The sequence below is a fragment of the Etheostoma cragini genome, chromosome 9 (genome assembly GCF_013103735.1).
Source record: "Etheostoma cragini isolate CJK2018 chromosome 9, CSU_Ecrag_1.0, whole genome shotgun sequence".
Lineage (NCBI taxonomy): Eukaryota > Metazoa > Chordata > Actinopteri > Perciformes > Percidae > Etheostoma > Etheostoma cragini.
Window position 1 is genome coordinate 5,935,540 of NC_048415.1, and position 15,156 is coordinate 5,950,695.

General features: G+C 39.2%; 1 protein-coding gene across 2 annotated transcripts in view; it reads left to right on the forward strand.

Annotated features, from left to right (window-relative positions):
- Window positions 1-15,156, forward strand: part of ddah1 (dimethylarginine dimethylaminohydrolase 1) — a 70,068-nt gene that overhangs the window by 44,512 nt on the left and 10,400 nt on the right. For both annotated transcript variants that reach the window (XM_034882497.1, XM_034882496.1), the window contains 2 exons: window positions 9,655-9,754; window positions 12,045-12,118. In XM_034882497.1, the coding sequence (XP_034738388.1) occupies window positions 9,664-9,754; window positions 12,045-12,118 (165 nt within the window). In that variant the 5' untranslated portion in view covers window positions 9,655-9,663. The remainder of the gene's footprint in view (window positions 1-9,654; window positions 9,755-12,044; window positions 12,119-15,156) is intronic.

The window sequence follows — 15,156 nt, forward strand, 5'->3', positions numbered from 1 at the left end:
CTGGTGACAGTTGTCAGGCATTCCACTTTCCATTTAACTTTTTTGTTCCTTTTGTCGATTTTAAACCATATGTACTTCCACAAAACCTCCCTGTCAGATGTCTGCTGAAGCATATTACCATCCTACATCAGTTCATCCTGTTTCTGAATGTCATTTAGTACATTCAGTACAGTCTGATTGAATTGTTCAACAACAGCTTTTAGATTTCAGGCTGTCCACACTTTGTTCCCATCTCCTTAATGGGCCGTACCACTGTGTTTGCAAGTTTTAGCTGCATTAACCCTTGTGTTGTCCTCCCGGGTCAAAAGTGGACTAAGAATTGACATTGTTGTCCCCTTTTCAGAGTTTTTTAAAAAGGTTTTTACTAACACCACTTTTACACTACTTTTTGGAATTTAAGGTCAATAACCTTCATTTATTTAGACTTATACCTAATATTTGAGTTAAAAAGCAGAGATTATGAATTATGTTGACCAATAGTTAGGATCAGAGGACTGAGCAGATGAGTTTAGTGAGGAATGAAAGTGATCAATTGTGTTTGCAAAGAGCGTTCAATGGAATCCAATCCATTTTTTGTGGTAATTTGGTTAAAAAGAAACCCATATTTCAGATATAGACATTTTATAAAAGGAGTCAAATTTTCCCCAAGGACAACAGGAGGAAGTCCCTCCAGCATTTTGCGGCCTTTCTTGCGGAGCTTTTGTAGAACAATTGCAATAAACGTTGTCGTTTGTATGTTTGTTGCAGTGAAGTTGCAGGAAACAGTGAAAGTTGCAGAATAAAATTACTTGGGCTGAGATTTTCTTGTAACCTTACTAAAAAGGCTCAGGGTGCTGCAAATTTTGATATAATATGAAAATGGCTGGTTGATTTAAGACAAAAATGTATAATATATGAATTGAATAAATCAAATAAGAACATATCTCTCACCGGCTTGTTAATCTTTACATTGTTAGTTAATTTCCTATCCTGGGACACACATTCATACGGTTTGATAAAGTACTTATTCGACTTTAACTTATCATTGCACTTACAGTGATGAGCGTTGGTCAATTTAGGTCCTTGTGTACATCCATCTCCGGTTTATCCTGCATCCACTTTGTGTGTGTGTGTGTGTGTGTGTGTGTGTGTGTCGGCCTGTCTGTCTGTCTGTCGGTCTGTTGCAGGGAGAACTGAGGAGCAGCACCGCCCGCTGCAGAGCCCACAGGATTGAAACAGCAACAGCTTTTAGCAACTTTAGAGTGAAAAATTGTTACAGTGTTCATTGATGTTAAAATGTCTACAGTTTGGCAGGTCTGAAATGTCTTTCACTCAATGTTTTGTTGGTAAATGTGATATGTTCAAGTCAAACACGTCTCATCTTCATTTAAGAAACAAGGACATTAATTTGAGCTGTTCTCACTCCCGCTTGGTCAGTGGCTCTCACGTGATTGGTCAAAATTGTGAGTCGTTCCAAATTCAAAGGGATGGTTGAATTGGCATGAATTGGTGCAATTGCAACATCACAAAATCCTGAAGGGACTGATAAAAGGGGAAAAGGCATAAATTGATTCTTTGAAAAAACACAAAGGCAGACTTGTGGTTAGTATGATGAATTACACGGTGCAAGTAAGTTTCCGATATTAGATTTTCATATGATTCAGAAATTATAAAAAAACAATGGATGGCTTGAATGTTTGGCAAATATATTCCAAATTTCTGCACGTCATTAGTTGCAAAGCGCTTATTTTTTATCTAAAGTGGACAGATTTCTAGCAAATGGACTAAAACATATGAAACCTCCGGTATTGTTCTTTAAAATACTTTGAACATTACTGTGCTATTGAGTCTTCTGTGGACTTTATACTTAAAACATGGAGTGATACACAATGTGCTCACCTTGAACTCCTAGTCTCACCAGCCTTTACTAGGGCTGTGGGTGGTCCTGTGTCTGTCAGCCCAGGTAGGCCAAAGGTGGTGGCGAGTAGGGTTTCCCACTCAGGTTTCCCTCTACGAAAAAAAAGAGAAGAAGAAAGGCTACACAGTTTTTTTTTTCTTTCTCTTTATGTTGTAAACATGGCTGGCTATAATGTTGTAAATTGACTTTTTACTGATTTGACCATTAGTAATTATTGAATTGGATAATATAATTAGATATATGGCCAAGTAAAGTGTTACCCTCGGTTTATCCGGAACTTTATTGCCCTCCTTAAAATGGAGGTGAGTGGGACGACCTTTAACCATCGAGAAATCACATATTCACATATTTCCCCTATTTTCCAACTGATGTTGTACAGAACAGGAAATCTTGGTTGTAAAAATATTTTATTAGTGTTGCTTTTCGGTGGTATAGAGCAGAGTGACCTGGAAGGTGATTGCTGACGTCCAATCAGCCTGCATTGCAGCAGTGCTTGAGGAGTTTGCCAAAAACTCTTTCCTAACAAAAACAGCAATTCTGCTTGAATTCTTGGTTGTGATTCTAATGTGGTATCTACATTTTAATATAGTTTTGCTGTTTGATAAGATGTTTTTTTATCAGACCAATGCAGCCAGGGAAGGGTGAACTGTAAAGTATCCATAAGGTAGATGAGTTTATTGGCTTTTACCTCTTGTTTGGGTATAGAGGTCCAGTCCATGGGGGTCAAACCCAATAAACACGGAGGAGTCTGTGTCGAGTGGAGATGTATTAACTGAAGCTACCTCTGTTTCCCCCTTGGTGGAGGCTCACCTTCATTCCTAACCAACAGCCCCCATCCTTTCGCTTTCCAACTGTTCCTAGCCTGCAGCTCTCCTGTATTTGTGGAGCCGTCACAGTGAGAGGTGGGCAGCAGGCACATTCTTTACAGCCCTGCTGATTGGAGAGAGCACTTTATTTGCTCTTGGACAGACTCATATTTCTTTTTGTTTTTGCAGGAATCAGCTCTGCTTAGTTGTCTCTATGGGAGACTTACAGTACACAGTGTTACTGAAGTCACTCCTACAGTATTGGTTTCATGTAAAAAAAAGTACAAAAGTTTCTTAATATTTCCTTTTTTTATTCTCCTCCTCTTTAAATACATATTACTGCATAATTGACATTAATTCTAAGTCCTAATGTATTTTCTGTCCTGCTTAGACATATGTAGGGTTCCTTTTCCCTGATAACAGATGATCTCAGAGGTTAAGAGTGTTATCTAAGAGTGATTCTACAAGTCTCATTCAAAGAGGTACTCCTTAATCTGGAATTATGCCTAAAAACCTCTGTAGTTACACGGCTAATTAGTCACACACATCAAATCTGCAAGGATGTGTACATAGTTTTATGATTATCTCAGCTTTGAAATTAATTTAGATTCTATATTTATGTAACAAGTCCTAAATCTAAATTTAGGACCCTTAATTGAGACACTGATGAGATGGAAGTGGGGTATTCTCTCTCAATTTTGGTTTTCCATCTAAAAATAATAAAAGTAGCTAATAAACATCCCTTTTGGCTAAAAGAAAATTAATTACGGAGGCTTTAATTTCTGTTACATGACTACACAGCCAGTCATCCACACTTTTATGAGTAATTACACAAAGGGTACAGCAGCCTTTCTCAGCTCTCTGAAGCGCAATTACCTCCTCTCTCTCTCTCTCTCTCTCTCTCTCTCTCTCTCTCTCTCTCTCTCTCTCTCTCTCTCTCTCTCTCTGTCTGTCTCTTTCTCTCCCTCTCTACCACACACACGCACAAACACACACTATACAGTATGCTCTTACAAAGCTGAAGATACCCAATTTAACAACCAGAGCCATAATGCCCTGCACTTTGTTCCTCAGGCACTTTTCAAATGATTTGTGTAGTCCTTGCCTCCCTGCTATCTCTCACCATTCAGATGCCTTAAATGTGTCCAACTAGGACTATAGTGTGGCATTTTCTTCCTCTGTGCCCTGATATCCTAGGAGCCCCAAGTAAAAGCAGTCTGACGCTGCAGTCAGTTTGGCTGAAACTGCCCTTTTTTATCCAGGCAGCCTGCCATATCGTTGTGGTCGATGTGCTGCGTGGGTCTTCAGTTATGCTACTGTTAACTGTGCACGCCTTCAGATTGACCTACTTCTCAACATTTATGTAATCCTAAAGCTGATGGGGGGGCCAAAGATGTCATGGCTTGGTTTACCACAGGTATGTTCCAACATACACCAAGTATTTGTTTGGATAACACACCGACGGGCCGTGGAGGGTTTGTTTTCTCTTGGCTGCCCTTAAATGCCTTTTTGTCATTTCATACTTTTCTTACAGGCTGTGACAGTGCAAACCCTTGTAGTGAGTTTCCTTAGGAATTTAACATTTGACCACCATGACAGCATCAGATCGGGCTCTTTTTTCCATGTATTTGCCCACCTTTGTGACTCATGAATGAATGCCATGTGTACCCTGTGATTACTGTTCTTCCTGGTTTCTTCCTTCCTGACTGGAAAGAAATCATTAAATACTGATTTCCGATAAGAGGACTTCACACTTTAAGATTTGTTCTGTGAGCATCCTCTGTGTTTAGTGTGCACGTAGGGCTATGCAATGGAGTGTAAGAGGTGTATGGATGTAATAATAGCCTTGTAAGAACCCCATTACATTCTGTAGATTTTCTCCCTCATGGCTGCCATTTATTCAAGCCTTCAGGCGCTCTTTTCTAAAGAAGCACTGAGTGAAATAACTGCCCCTGGCAAATTTTTGACTAATCTATAATTAAGCCATTTAATCGTACTTACTTCTCTCAGCAAACAAAGGAAATCATCTCTTTAGTTCCTCCATGACGTCAGAGACTTGATACCTGAAAGGCTAAGATAACCTTATCGACCTGGTTGCTGCATAGCTAATGAGGTGTGTGCATTTATTTAAAAATCCACTTTGTCAATTGGCCTTAAATGCAGCCATCATTCTCGTTCTGTATTCCGCTGGTCTTTGAACTTTCCTCTGCATTAGGCCTCCATCTGTTATGATCATCATGTTTCCAGCCAAACCCTCTGCTATGACGCACAAGACTCACTATTCAAACTTGTGCCCTTACTGTATGTCAATGCAAGCAAGTCATTGTTTGTCTTGGTTTTTACACACAACTCTTTGAATCAATAGACTGGAGCTTTTGACTGATTGCTTTTAAAGTCCTTTCAGATTCCTAAAGAAGCCTCAAAGCTCCTGTAATTTTTATTACAACAATGGATCATATTACTTAGTTTAGTGATGACGTGACTTATCGCTGAGCTCTGCAGTTCATCACAGCTCTATGGATATTTGTATTGTCTTTCAGCTCGTTGTTTTGGATTTTATAGCCTGCAACTTTACTGTTTTGGTTAACTCTCATCAACCCAGTTTCCAGCCGCAGCAGGTAGCTTTTTCAACAAAAAAAGCTCTCATGAACCCACTGTACACTGCTCAATACCAAACAGCAGTCATAGTTAGCTACTAAATGGATGACAAAGTATCTCTTAAGAGTTGGTGGGGACCAAAACAGAGCTAAAAGATAAATTGTTGAACTTGTAATTGCCATTTGGCCAAAAACACAACTACTGATGTATGCTAATGTTATTCCATGTCTCCTGGATGTGAAATTAGGCCAGTGGTTCCCAAACCTTTTTAGGCCATGGCACCCCTTCAGAGGAATTCTTTTCTTGTGCCACCCAGCCCCCAATAAAACATTAATATATGTATACAAATGCTTATTAGTTTTAGCAATTGTGTGCAGATCACTGCTTAATGTCTTTTTTGTTGTCTTTACCAACCAAACTGTCTGGCATTATATGTCATTGATTTCATGCACTTTATAAATTCACAAACTTCAGCTGATAAGTGTCATTTAAAGAGGTTGACCTCTTTGCGTGTGAGACTCAGAGGAATGCTGTGTCCCCATTATGTTGGAGCGTGGGACTCAGTTGCCTGGTGTAGGGAGGCTAGGATGACCTTCAGGAATGCTATTGTTGTGTACTCTATTCCCTTTCCAAATGCACCCCGCTCTATCAGACTGATTGTCCTTCTTAGCAGAATGCGATATCAACGGGTACCAGGGGCGAGAGAATGGAGAAGGGGTCCATAAAAAGCCCCAAATAAAAGGTTGTTCTCTCTGCTCCGTCTCCCCTGTCCTGTGCTGGAACGGCAGGAATGTGGCAGGCAGACCGACTGAATCTCAGAGCCTTCTGCCCCTAATGAATTTTTCAAAGGCCTTTTTCATTCAAAGCAGGGTGCTGGCTAACAGCATGTCGCATGGCCAATCTCCTCAGGGGAGACAAGGAGGAGAGTTGAGAATAGAGGGTTGGAGGGAGAGGAGAAGGAGTTGCTGGCAAAGAGAGTTGGCACCTAGGCCGGTTGGGGTATTGGATGTCCCTCACAGTGAGAGATAATAGTCCACTTAGCATGAAAAGCCACTGTAGGAGCATTCTTGACCCTGACACAGGTTTTTAAAAGAGAATAAGGGGAATTTGAGAGACAAAGAAAGTAAGAAATACAGTGTTTGAGGAGAAGAAGAGAAAAAGGACCAGCAAGGAAAGACAAAGCTACTAAAGATGGTGTATTCTAACAAAAGAAACTTGAATTGTCTGCACCTGTTGAGGGTATTATTTGTCACTTTGGGAACTAATTCTTATTAATTTTCTCGCCTGGAGTGGGTGAGAATATCGATGCCACTCACATGTCTGTATGGTAACCATGAACCTACAGCCAGCAGTGGTCAGCTTAGCTTGGCACAAAGACTAGAACAGGGAAACCACCAGCTTTGCTTATTATACAGACAGGAAATTAGTATCAATCATCTCCTGGTATTCTTAACGAGAAAGCATTTTTTACCAAAATGTTGAACTTTTCCTTTAAATGCTTCCACTTTACTGTTGATGGTAACTGACTTCCCCCACAACTTAAAAAAGAGCAGTTTGAGATATTCATTATTGGTGCTAATGTAAAAAGGCAAATTTTAAGTCATATGGAAACTGATGTCGGAATAGACATTGATATTACACAAGGTCTGCTTGGTGAGAATGTTAGTGTCTAGTTTCTCTTGCAGGATTTGGGCAACAACCTTTGTTTAATTATAGTAAGTGAGACTGTAATTTATGTTTGTTTAGTTAGTGTATGCCTGACAATTCAAAAACTTTATACACAAGCCCATTACATCACTACACTCACTGTTCTTCAGTGTGCACTAACCTTTTCAGCGGGGTGGAACCTCACTTAAATGTTGTGTGACCATGAAGGGTTCTAATGCATGCTGTTTTTAAAATGTAGTTTGTTCTTGTTCTTTTTCAACCAAAGTATTTGTGCTTTGTCCACATCTTACTTTCTGTGTATACAAAAACACTCATCCGAAATCAAAAGCAATTACTTTACTTTTGTCAGTGTGGAAAGACATCCCTATTGATGTTCTCTACCACACACACGGACCGAAAAGATATCAAACTGTTGTCTGTGTATAGTGGCCTATGCATTTCACATTGGGAGGAGGGGCCCTAAACACCCTTTGGGACACATCACCTCCAATGATGTCAGAGGAAATGCCAGAAAGCTGAGGTAAAGAGCTGCATCTTACAGTCCTGCAGATTCCTGGGCAGACGACCACTAGGATAATGGAGGCTCCAGTGTGCTACAGGCAAAAGAAGCAAGAAAAAAATCAGTGGCTGATAATGATGGTGAAGACACAGAACAGTGTGTATAATGTGTGTGGCCTTGTCAGTAAAGCTGTTTTTATTATACTCAATATAATCTGGACAGGGTATTAAATAGTCCCTTTTCTTCAGCTTAATTGTGCAAATTTGGCCTCTGATTGGCACAGACATACAGACAAGGTTGTTGTCAATACATTGAAGGTTTGAACTGACTGAGGTTTCCTCACAATAAATCAGTGAATCAGACCAATCAGTGATCTGGCAGGAAGAACACGCGTGTTCTCTGTTAATCATCTTGATTTTTAGGGTACTCAGATCCTGACTTGATCTTTTTATTGGTCAACATACCTACAAACCTGACTAAATCATAAAGAGTTCCTTGGTTTGTCATTGCTTTGCATGAATGAAAAATTAGAGAGATTAACTGCTACTTATACTTATCCGTAAGCTGCACGCTATTGATGTCAAAGCTTTTAAGAAACCGCTAATGAATGTTTGTACCCAGTTACTTGGAAGGACGACGTGTTCTTCCTGGTTAACTGAAGTAGAAAGATAAGCAGAATTCCTGCAGGGAGGATGACATGTGGAGGGGAAACGTTTGATGATTCTGTGGGATTCCATAGTCTGTTTTCTGAAAAGTAAGTAGCTTGGAAGTGCCATTCTGGTTGTGAGCCATTGAGTCATAAGGTCATTTAGAGAAGTATCCATGCAAACAAACAGCTGTCATTATTGAATAAACACTTAGTTGCTAGTTTATAGGCACACTAAGCTAAAACTATTGCAGTCTAATACAACAGACCTTCATTAAAAACCTTAATGGTTCTAATGTTTTTTTTTAGGTGTAGAGAGGTGTTGAATCAACTGAATGTTTTTTTTGTGGGAGGTAGTTTGTGGTACTGTTGAACTGTATTACATTGTGCAGAGAGGTGTTATTTAGCCTACCCTCATTGACATATATGGGGTGGGAAAAATGGTAGAAACACCTGTCAGTATCAGAATACAATTTAACAGCTCCACAAACCCCAAAATGACCATACAGTTGAAGTTAGGATTTATTGCAAGACTGTTGTATTAGACTGCAGCTAGGTGTGCCTTTTAAACTGGCACGAGCGTTTAATACCACTATGTATTTTTCACATAAGGAAATGATGGTTGTGTAATCATGTGTGTCCATGCAGGCCTTACTGAAATTGTCTTATCTGGGAAATGCATGGCACTCTACCTGGATGACCTCATGGTTCAGCCTTCCACAAAATGAGGAGAAGCAGAAGCATTGTGTTTGCCAAAAAGCACAGTGAGCAGGTTGAGGTCATAGTGAGATAGGGCTTGTGGAAACACTGATGCTCTAACGTGACTGGCCTTGGAAACTACTCCTGCAGGAGCCCCAAAAACAGGACAGTAAAAGCACACTGGGTGGTCAGACAGGAGAGCAGACTAGCCGATGTTCAGCCAAAAAAAGACCCGCTCTTTCCTTTGGTTTCGAGTGCAGCAGACAGGACATGCAGGTGTAATGTGGTTTGCCCCCTCACTTTCCATCCAAGGAATGCATTTCATAATATGTCAATGCTCTTCGGGTGCCAGCCTTTCTCTTACTTCCTTCTTATAAATATATGAAAGACAAATGACCCAGAACATAAAGACAGGAAGAAGCTTTTTTTAGAGTTTGTGTTCTTTATCATACCTTTTTTTCGCAGTCACTGCCTTGTTAAAGTTTTAACGTACTTCCTCCAAAATGACATCATTTCACGGCTCATTAAATTGATGTCATCGCAACTTGTTGTAGGGATAAAGGTTTGGTTTCATTGCGCTCAATCTCAGAAATCTGGGTACTGCTAAACACTGTGCCTTCCAGATATCCAGTGAAAATCTTCAAACGAATTTTCATAATTTTGTTTATAGATGTCTGATTAGAACTGGACCATATCATATTATTCTTGAACATTGGAAATGCTGATGGTTTGGGCCGTTTGGTGGTGTAGCTTACTATACCTCATCACAGATCAGTCTTGTGTTTAATATCAACAGATGTTTTATGTGTATTTCTTGTTTGTGTCCCTGTGGTTTTTCCAGACGGAGGCAATGAAAGGAGCTCTGAAGGATTTGAATCTGAACATTGTGGAAATGACTGACGAGAACGCCACACTGGATGGAGGAGATGTGCTTTTTACAGGTAAACTATGTCTCCTCAATCAATGAATTTAGTGGAACACCTAAAGGAACTCTTGAGAATTTTTTTTCACTTAAATTAATGTTTCCAATATTGTTTCAGGAGCTCATCAACTCTGCACTTCTGTATTTGCTTTGCGGCTCTCTACCAAATATAATCGCACAATGCAAGTTTACCAGATCGGGTAATGGATCTGCATTTCCAATGAGACACAATGGGACGATTCCGCTTCCAACTTGTAGGGGATGCGAAGCGGGAAAAGTTATCTAGTGTTGCTTTAAACTTCTTCATCAGTAAACTATAGACTCAAGCCATCCACATTAGAACATTTTAGAAAAAAGTTAGCTGTCACTCTCCCTAAAGTGGTGTTGGCTGTTGGCTTTCATATATGGCTTAAGAGTTGGCGCTATGTTGTCTGTGTCTGTTTTGTACTAAGTGCAAAAGTGGATACATGCACACCTAAAATTTTGTAAAATTGGTCAACATAATTTAACATAGACGTGTTGTAGAACATCATTTTGACAGTAAAAGCTACCACGAGTATACTTACACAACAAAAAACACACAAAATCACAAAAGCTTTATAGCTCAGATACTGTATCTGAATCAGAATCAACAACAAAAGAAAAACAAACCTTATTTAATATTTAACAAATGGATGGATTAAACAACATACTGATGATGTGCCTGATTTGCATAGAGGTTGTAAACTTGTAAACTGTAAAGTTTGTCAGGGAAGTGATACAAGTGAAAGGCCATGGGGCCACATGATCATGGCAAATGAACATTGCGTTCCACACTGCTAACAGAAATGGAATATTATAAGCTTGGATGCTTTTAGATTGATTTCCTGCATGGCATGCATTTAAATTAATCAGCACAGAGATTAGTACAATTTTTGGCATAAACCTTTCTAATATATCACTAGTTCTCATGAACAAATTAAATATTTTTTTTCTCCTTTTTGCTTCAATGACTCAGGTCAGTAATGACGTGCATTTCACTTAATATATTTCCATTAAAGGCCATAAACAAAAAACAGAAATTGCTAAATATATTGTACAGCAGCAGCATAATTCTGTTTGCTTCCAGGAGTCTGATGAAATCGGCCAACAGGATGCTTTGTGTTGTGTTTGCATCTGTCTCATTAATTACTTTTGTATCTCATTACAATACAAATGTGTTATTTCTAACTTGATACACTTTACAAATGTCACTCTGGATTCAAAACATGGTAACAGGGAGAAGTCTGACAACTGACTAACCACAGGTGAACTTAGGTTTGACTGTAATCCATTACCTTCAAAAAATATGCATGTTTGTTGATTTTAACTACGAATGAGAGGATGTAATCGTGAACAGAAAACCTTAGAGAGCAGTGAGATAGCAGAGTTTGCGTAGTCTCAGCTCATAGCCAGTTTACTAAGTGGACAGAGGGTCGTGTGTCTGTAAGTTTGTTTCTGTGTTTCGGGATCCTCCACACAAACATTCCTCTGTACGACCTCAATGACCTAGTGCCTCAGCACACTAAGCAGAACTTCCCTCAAAAAATAGTCTCTAGCAAAAACGCTGTGCATCATACTGTATGGTCAATTTGAAGCAGCAGGACTCCACGCTCTCACCATGGAACATTTATTCCTCTGGCATCAATTAATAAAATTTGGTGAGTGCAGATAATTGTGGACACAGTTGTGCGGTGTATTAAAATGGGGGTCAGTGTCCTCTATACTGCCCAGGCCACTGGGAAAAATAAGCATAGTACACTTAATTGGGTTTCTAGACACAGGCCCTATGCGCTCGTTCCTTCCAACTGAAATCCATTTCACATGGCAGAGCTAGAAACATTTCCTGTTGGCAAGACCCCGGCTAACGGCTCGTTTTGTAAAGCCTCAGCAGGCTAGGTTATTATCCCATCCCGACGCTCAGTGTGCTGCTGCAGCCTCGCCAGGCATCCAGCGCTCTGGCTGCTTGTGCCTCACCGTTCTGAACACAGTTGGCCTTTCTCACAGGCATGCATAAAGTACACACTGTGGTGACTGCAGTGTTCACATACAGTAGATCCACAGACTCACTGTATTGCTGTTGTTCAACATTTTTAGACTTCATGACTGTAGATTTAACAGATTTTAAAACTGTTAAGAAGCTTATAGCCTTTGATAGTTTTTAGTTACTATCTATTGTGTATCTATCTGTTGATCTGTGGCAAAGTGCAGTTCAGATTGAATTAAATTCAATTAAGCTTAATTGACTTGATATTCGCCTAAACTTCAGTGGCGTCTCGTTCTTCCTGTAGGTCGTGAGTTCTTTGTGGGCCTTTCCAAACGGACCAATCAGAGAGGAGCAGAGATTCTGGCAGATGCTTTTAAGGTGAGTTTAAATGGCGCACATAAACGTAACGTGAAGATTCTTCCTTCCTCCACCCCATGCTTTCTGTCCATTATATAAAAGTGTTATGTCTCGTCAAGTTTGTTGAGTTTAGTCACTCATGTCTAGTCGTGTTGTGCACTTCCTGTTTTATTTTGTATTCACCTTTCCCTCTCATTTCGGACCCAGACTTCCTCCCTTTGTGTGTCATTGATCTTTTCCTAGCTACAGCGCATGTGCGACTCCCAACAAAGATGGTAAAGAATTAAGATGTCTCACTCTGTAGCTAAAACAAAGACCTAAACACACAGGGTGAAAGGAGTATCTATAAATATATATTTTTTTGACAATGAAACCATGTAAACTTATCCGGGTACAAGCTCATATAAATAAAATTATGAACCTGAAAATGAGCATAATATGGGCACTTTAAACAAATCACTGACCCAACATGTTAACCTGGGGTCCTTCATTGTTGAACTTGTACACTGTCTTGCTAACACAAAATGAAATTACTTGAGTAAAATTTGCTAAAAACTTCCATGTCCATTATTTTAGGAAATTTACAAATTTATTTAAGATTAAAGTATGCGTGTTGGACCCATTTAATAGGTACTTGGCACTGAGTGATGCAGACAAAACTAGAAAGGCAGAGCGTATGGAGAGATGCCTTGTTGGTTTAGGTCTTTTCATTGTATTTGTTGACGGTAAGCAAAATATTGATCGCCAGCTTTATCCTTTAACTAAAAGGCAATGCTAAGTACCCCGGTCTGTGTGTCTTTTCAAGCTTTGCTGATGTCAATGATTTTGTATTTCATCATATTTTCCTTTTCAACTACTTACTGACTAACTCCCATGCTCTGTGGCATGACCTTGATAGCCACATTCCAGCTCAACAATCCACGTTCACACATGGCATACACATCGAAAGGAAATACTCAACAAAATATCCCAAAACATCAGTGAAACAACAGATTCAGGCTAACTGGAAGGATTTAGGCATGCAGCCTGCAAACAGGGTCACAGTGTGGGTCACAAACCCAGACTGATTCTATCGGTCCTGTTTACTGTTATTGTTATGGGAAGATGTTTCGTACTGCAGACTGTATGCAAATTGCTTTTGGATTTGCTCTAAGAGACTGTAACAAAAGAGAAAAGACGGCTGGCTCACAAGTTCAGAGGTGGGTCACGACTTCAAGAGTTCAACACAGTACGGCAGCCTGAATGGCCTTGTTGCTGTGCTTCCTTTTTCCCATCTGTATCTAATTTGAATTCCTTATTATGGATTTCTGTGTTTTCTGTTATCTTTGATAAGACAGTACTTAATGATGCATCTCTGGCAAATGACACTAGGAAAAATCACTTGAGCATCCATTATTGTTCTTTCCATTTTTTATCAGATTGAATCCTCCTATCACTGTTTTTTTTTCCTTTCATTATCAAATTAAGAATCACTTGGTTGCCAGGTTTGTTTAGCACTCAACAACTACGTACAGATGTCAGAGCTCTTTTCTTTATGGTCTTTTCAGAGGTCAGAGCAGATGGAGCTGTTGATTGAATGAGTTTGTTCGGGAAGAAGTGATATAGAAGCCACGCCACTTATTTTTGTCTACACCTAGAGGTGTTGACCCCTAACTGGTACCAAGAACACACGAACATGAACTTCTGGGGTGGTGAATAGGATCTTTTCACAACATAGCAGTAAGTCAGTCTGTTGGTGCAGATGAAAAGACACTTAGTCTCTCCCTTACTTCCCATGGGGATTTATCTTGATAAGAAGAATGGTCTGACTTGTATTTCTAATTTTGCACTGAAAGAAAACTTCCTGTTCATGGATAAGGAGTGAAGGAAGTTCAGATTACATAATTCCCAGTTGCCCTTTTGTATTTACAAAACAAGTGCCAAGAAAAGAGTACAGGGAAACATCAAGGAGTAATTTCAGTTTTTCACATGATGAAATGCCAAGTGCTATTTGGTCATTCAGTCACAATAACACTTTTAGTGAATCATATTGCTTTAATTGAGCTAATGATGCAGTACCTGAAAAGTGTTAACATATACTTGAATGGAAAATGTCACCTCAGAGTCAAACTATGGAGAATGTACACAATACTTCATGGTGTTTTATGAAGCTAAGAGCTATAAAAACCAATTCAAAACACATTGTGTAATTAAGAAAACACACTGATGTCAGTTCTTAGGCGCAAACCTACATTTATAGGCTCATATAAATGCATTCACGTAGATTCAGGAAGGAAAGGTCTTGGCAAATAAGCTTGAAGTCTCATATCCTATCATAATTCAAATTAGAGCTCAGTATCACTTCAAGGTTTGCAAATCTCTGTAGGACCCAACTCTGGCATTTGTAATTCTTTAAAGGTTTACAGTACATCTGTCACAATCTGTATCATGTATCAAATGCTCATCAATCAACTTAAACCTGGGGTAGTACTTGCAGGCTAGTAAATCAGTGAAACAAAATCAAAACAAAGTCAGTGGTAAAATGGGGTTATTTCAGCAGTGTATGCTATAATTCTAAAAATATGAACCCAAGGCTTTAATTTTTAAAACATGGAGGAATTTAACTGGCATTTTAATGAAGGGGTTGGCCCAAAATCAGCTGTTTGAAGACTTAAATAAATAAAACAGTATAGGTCCCTATACAGTACTGTAGAAATGATCCTAGGCTGCACTAATATTGAACATATAAATCAATATGGATGTAATTGCAGGCTCAATGCTGCTTTTATCCTCAGTGTGAAAAGTTTACATCATTTTCTTAATGGTCCTCATTCTATGAGGCTGTTTGCCGATGTTGCTAGGCTACTGTTTATTAAATGTGATCAAGCCACACTCACACAGACCTAAACAAGCATACTTGCTGAGATGTTTATATTAAATTGTTGATAGATAATACCATATATATATATATTGTTGATAGACAATGCTTGTTTAGTCGTGAACATTTTATAGATATATATATGTGTGTGTGTGTGTGTGTGTGTGTGTATATATATGTATGCATATATATGTGCATATAT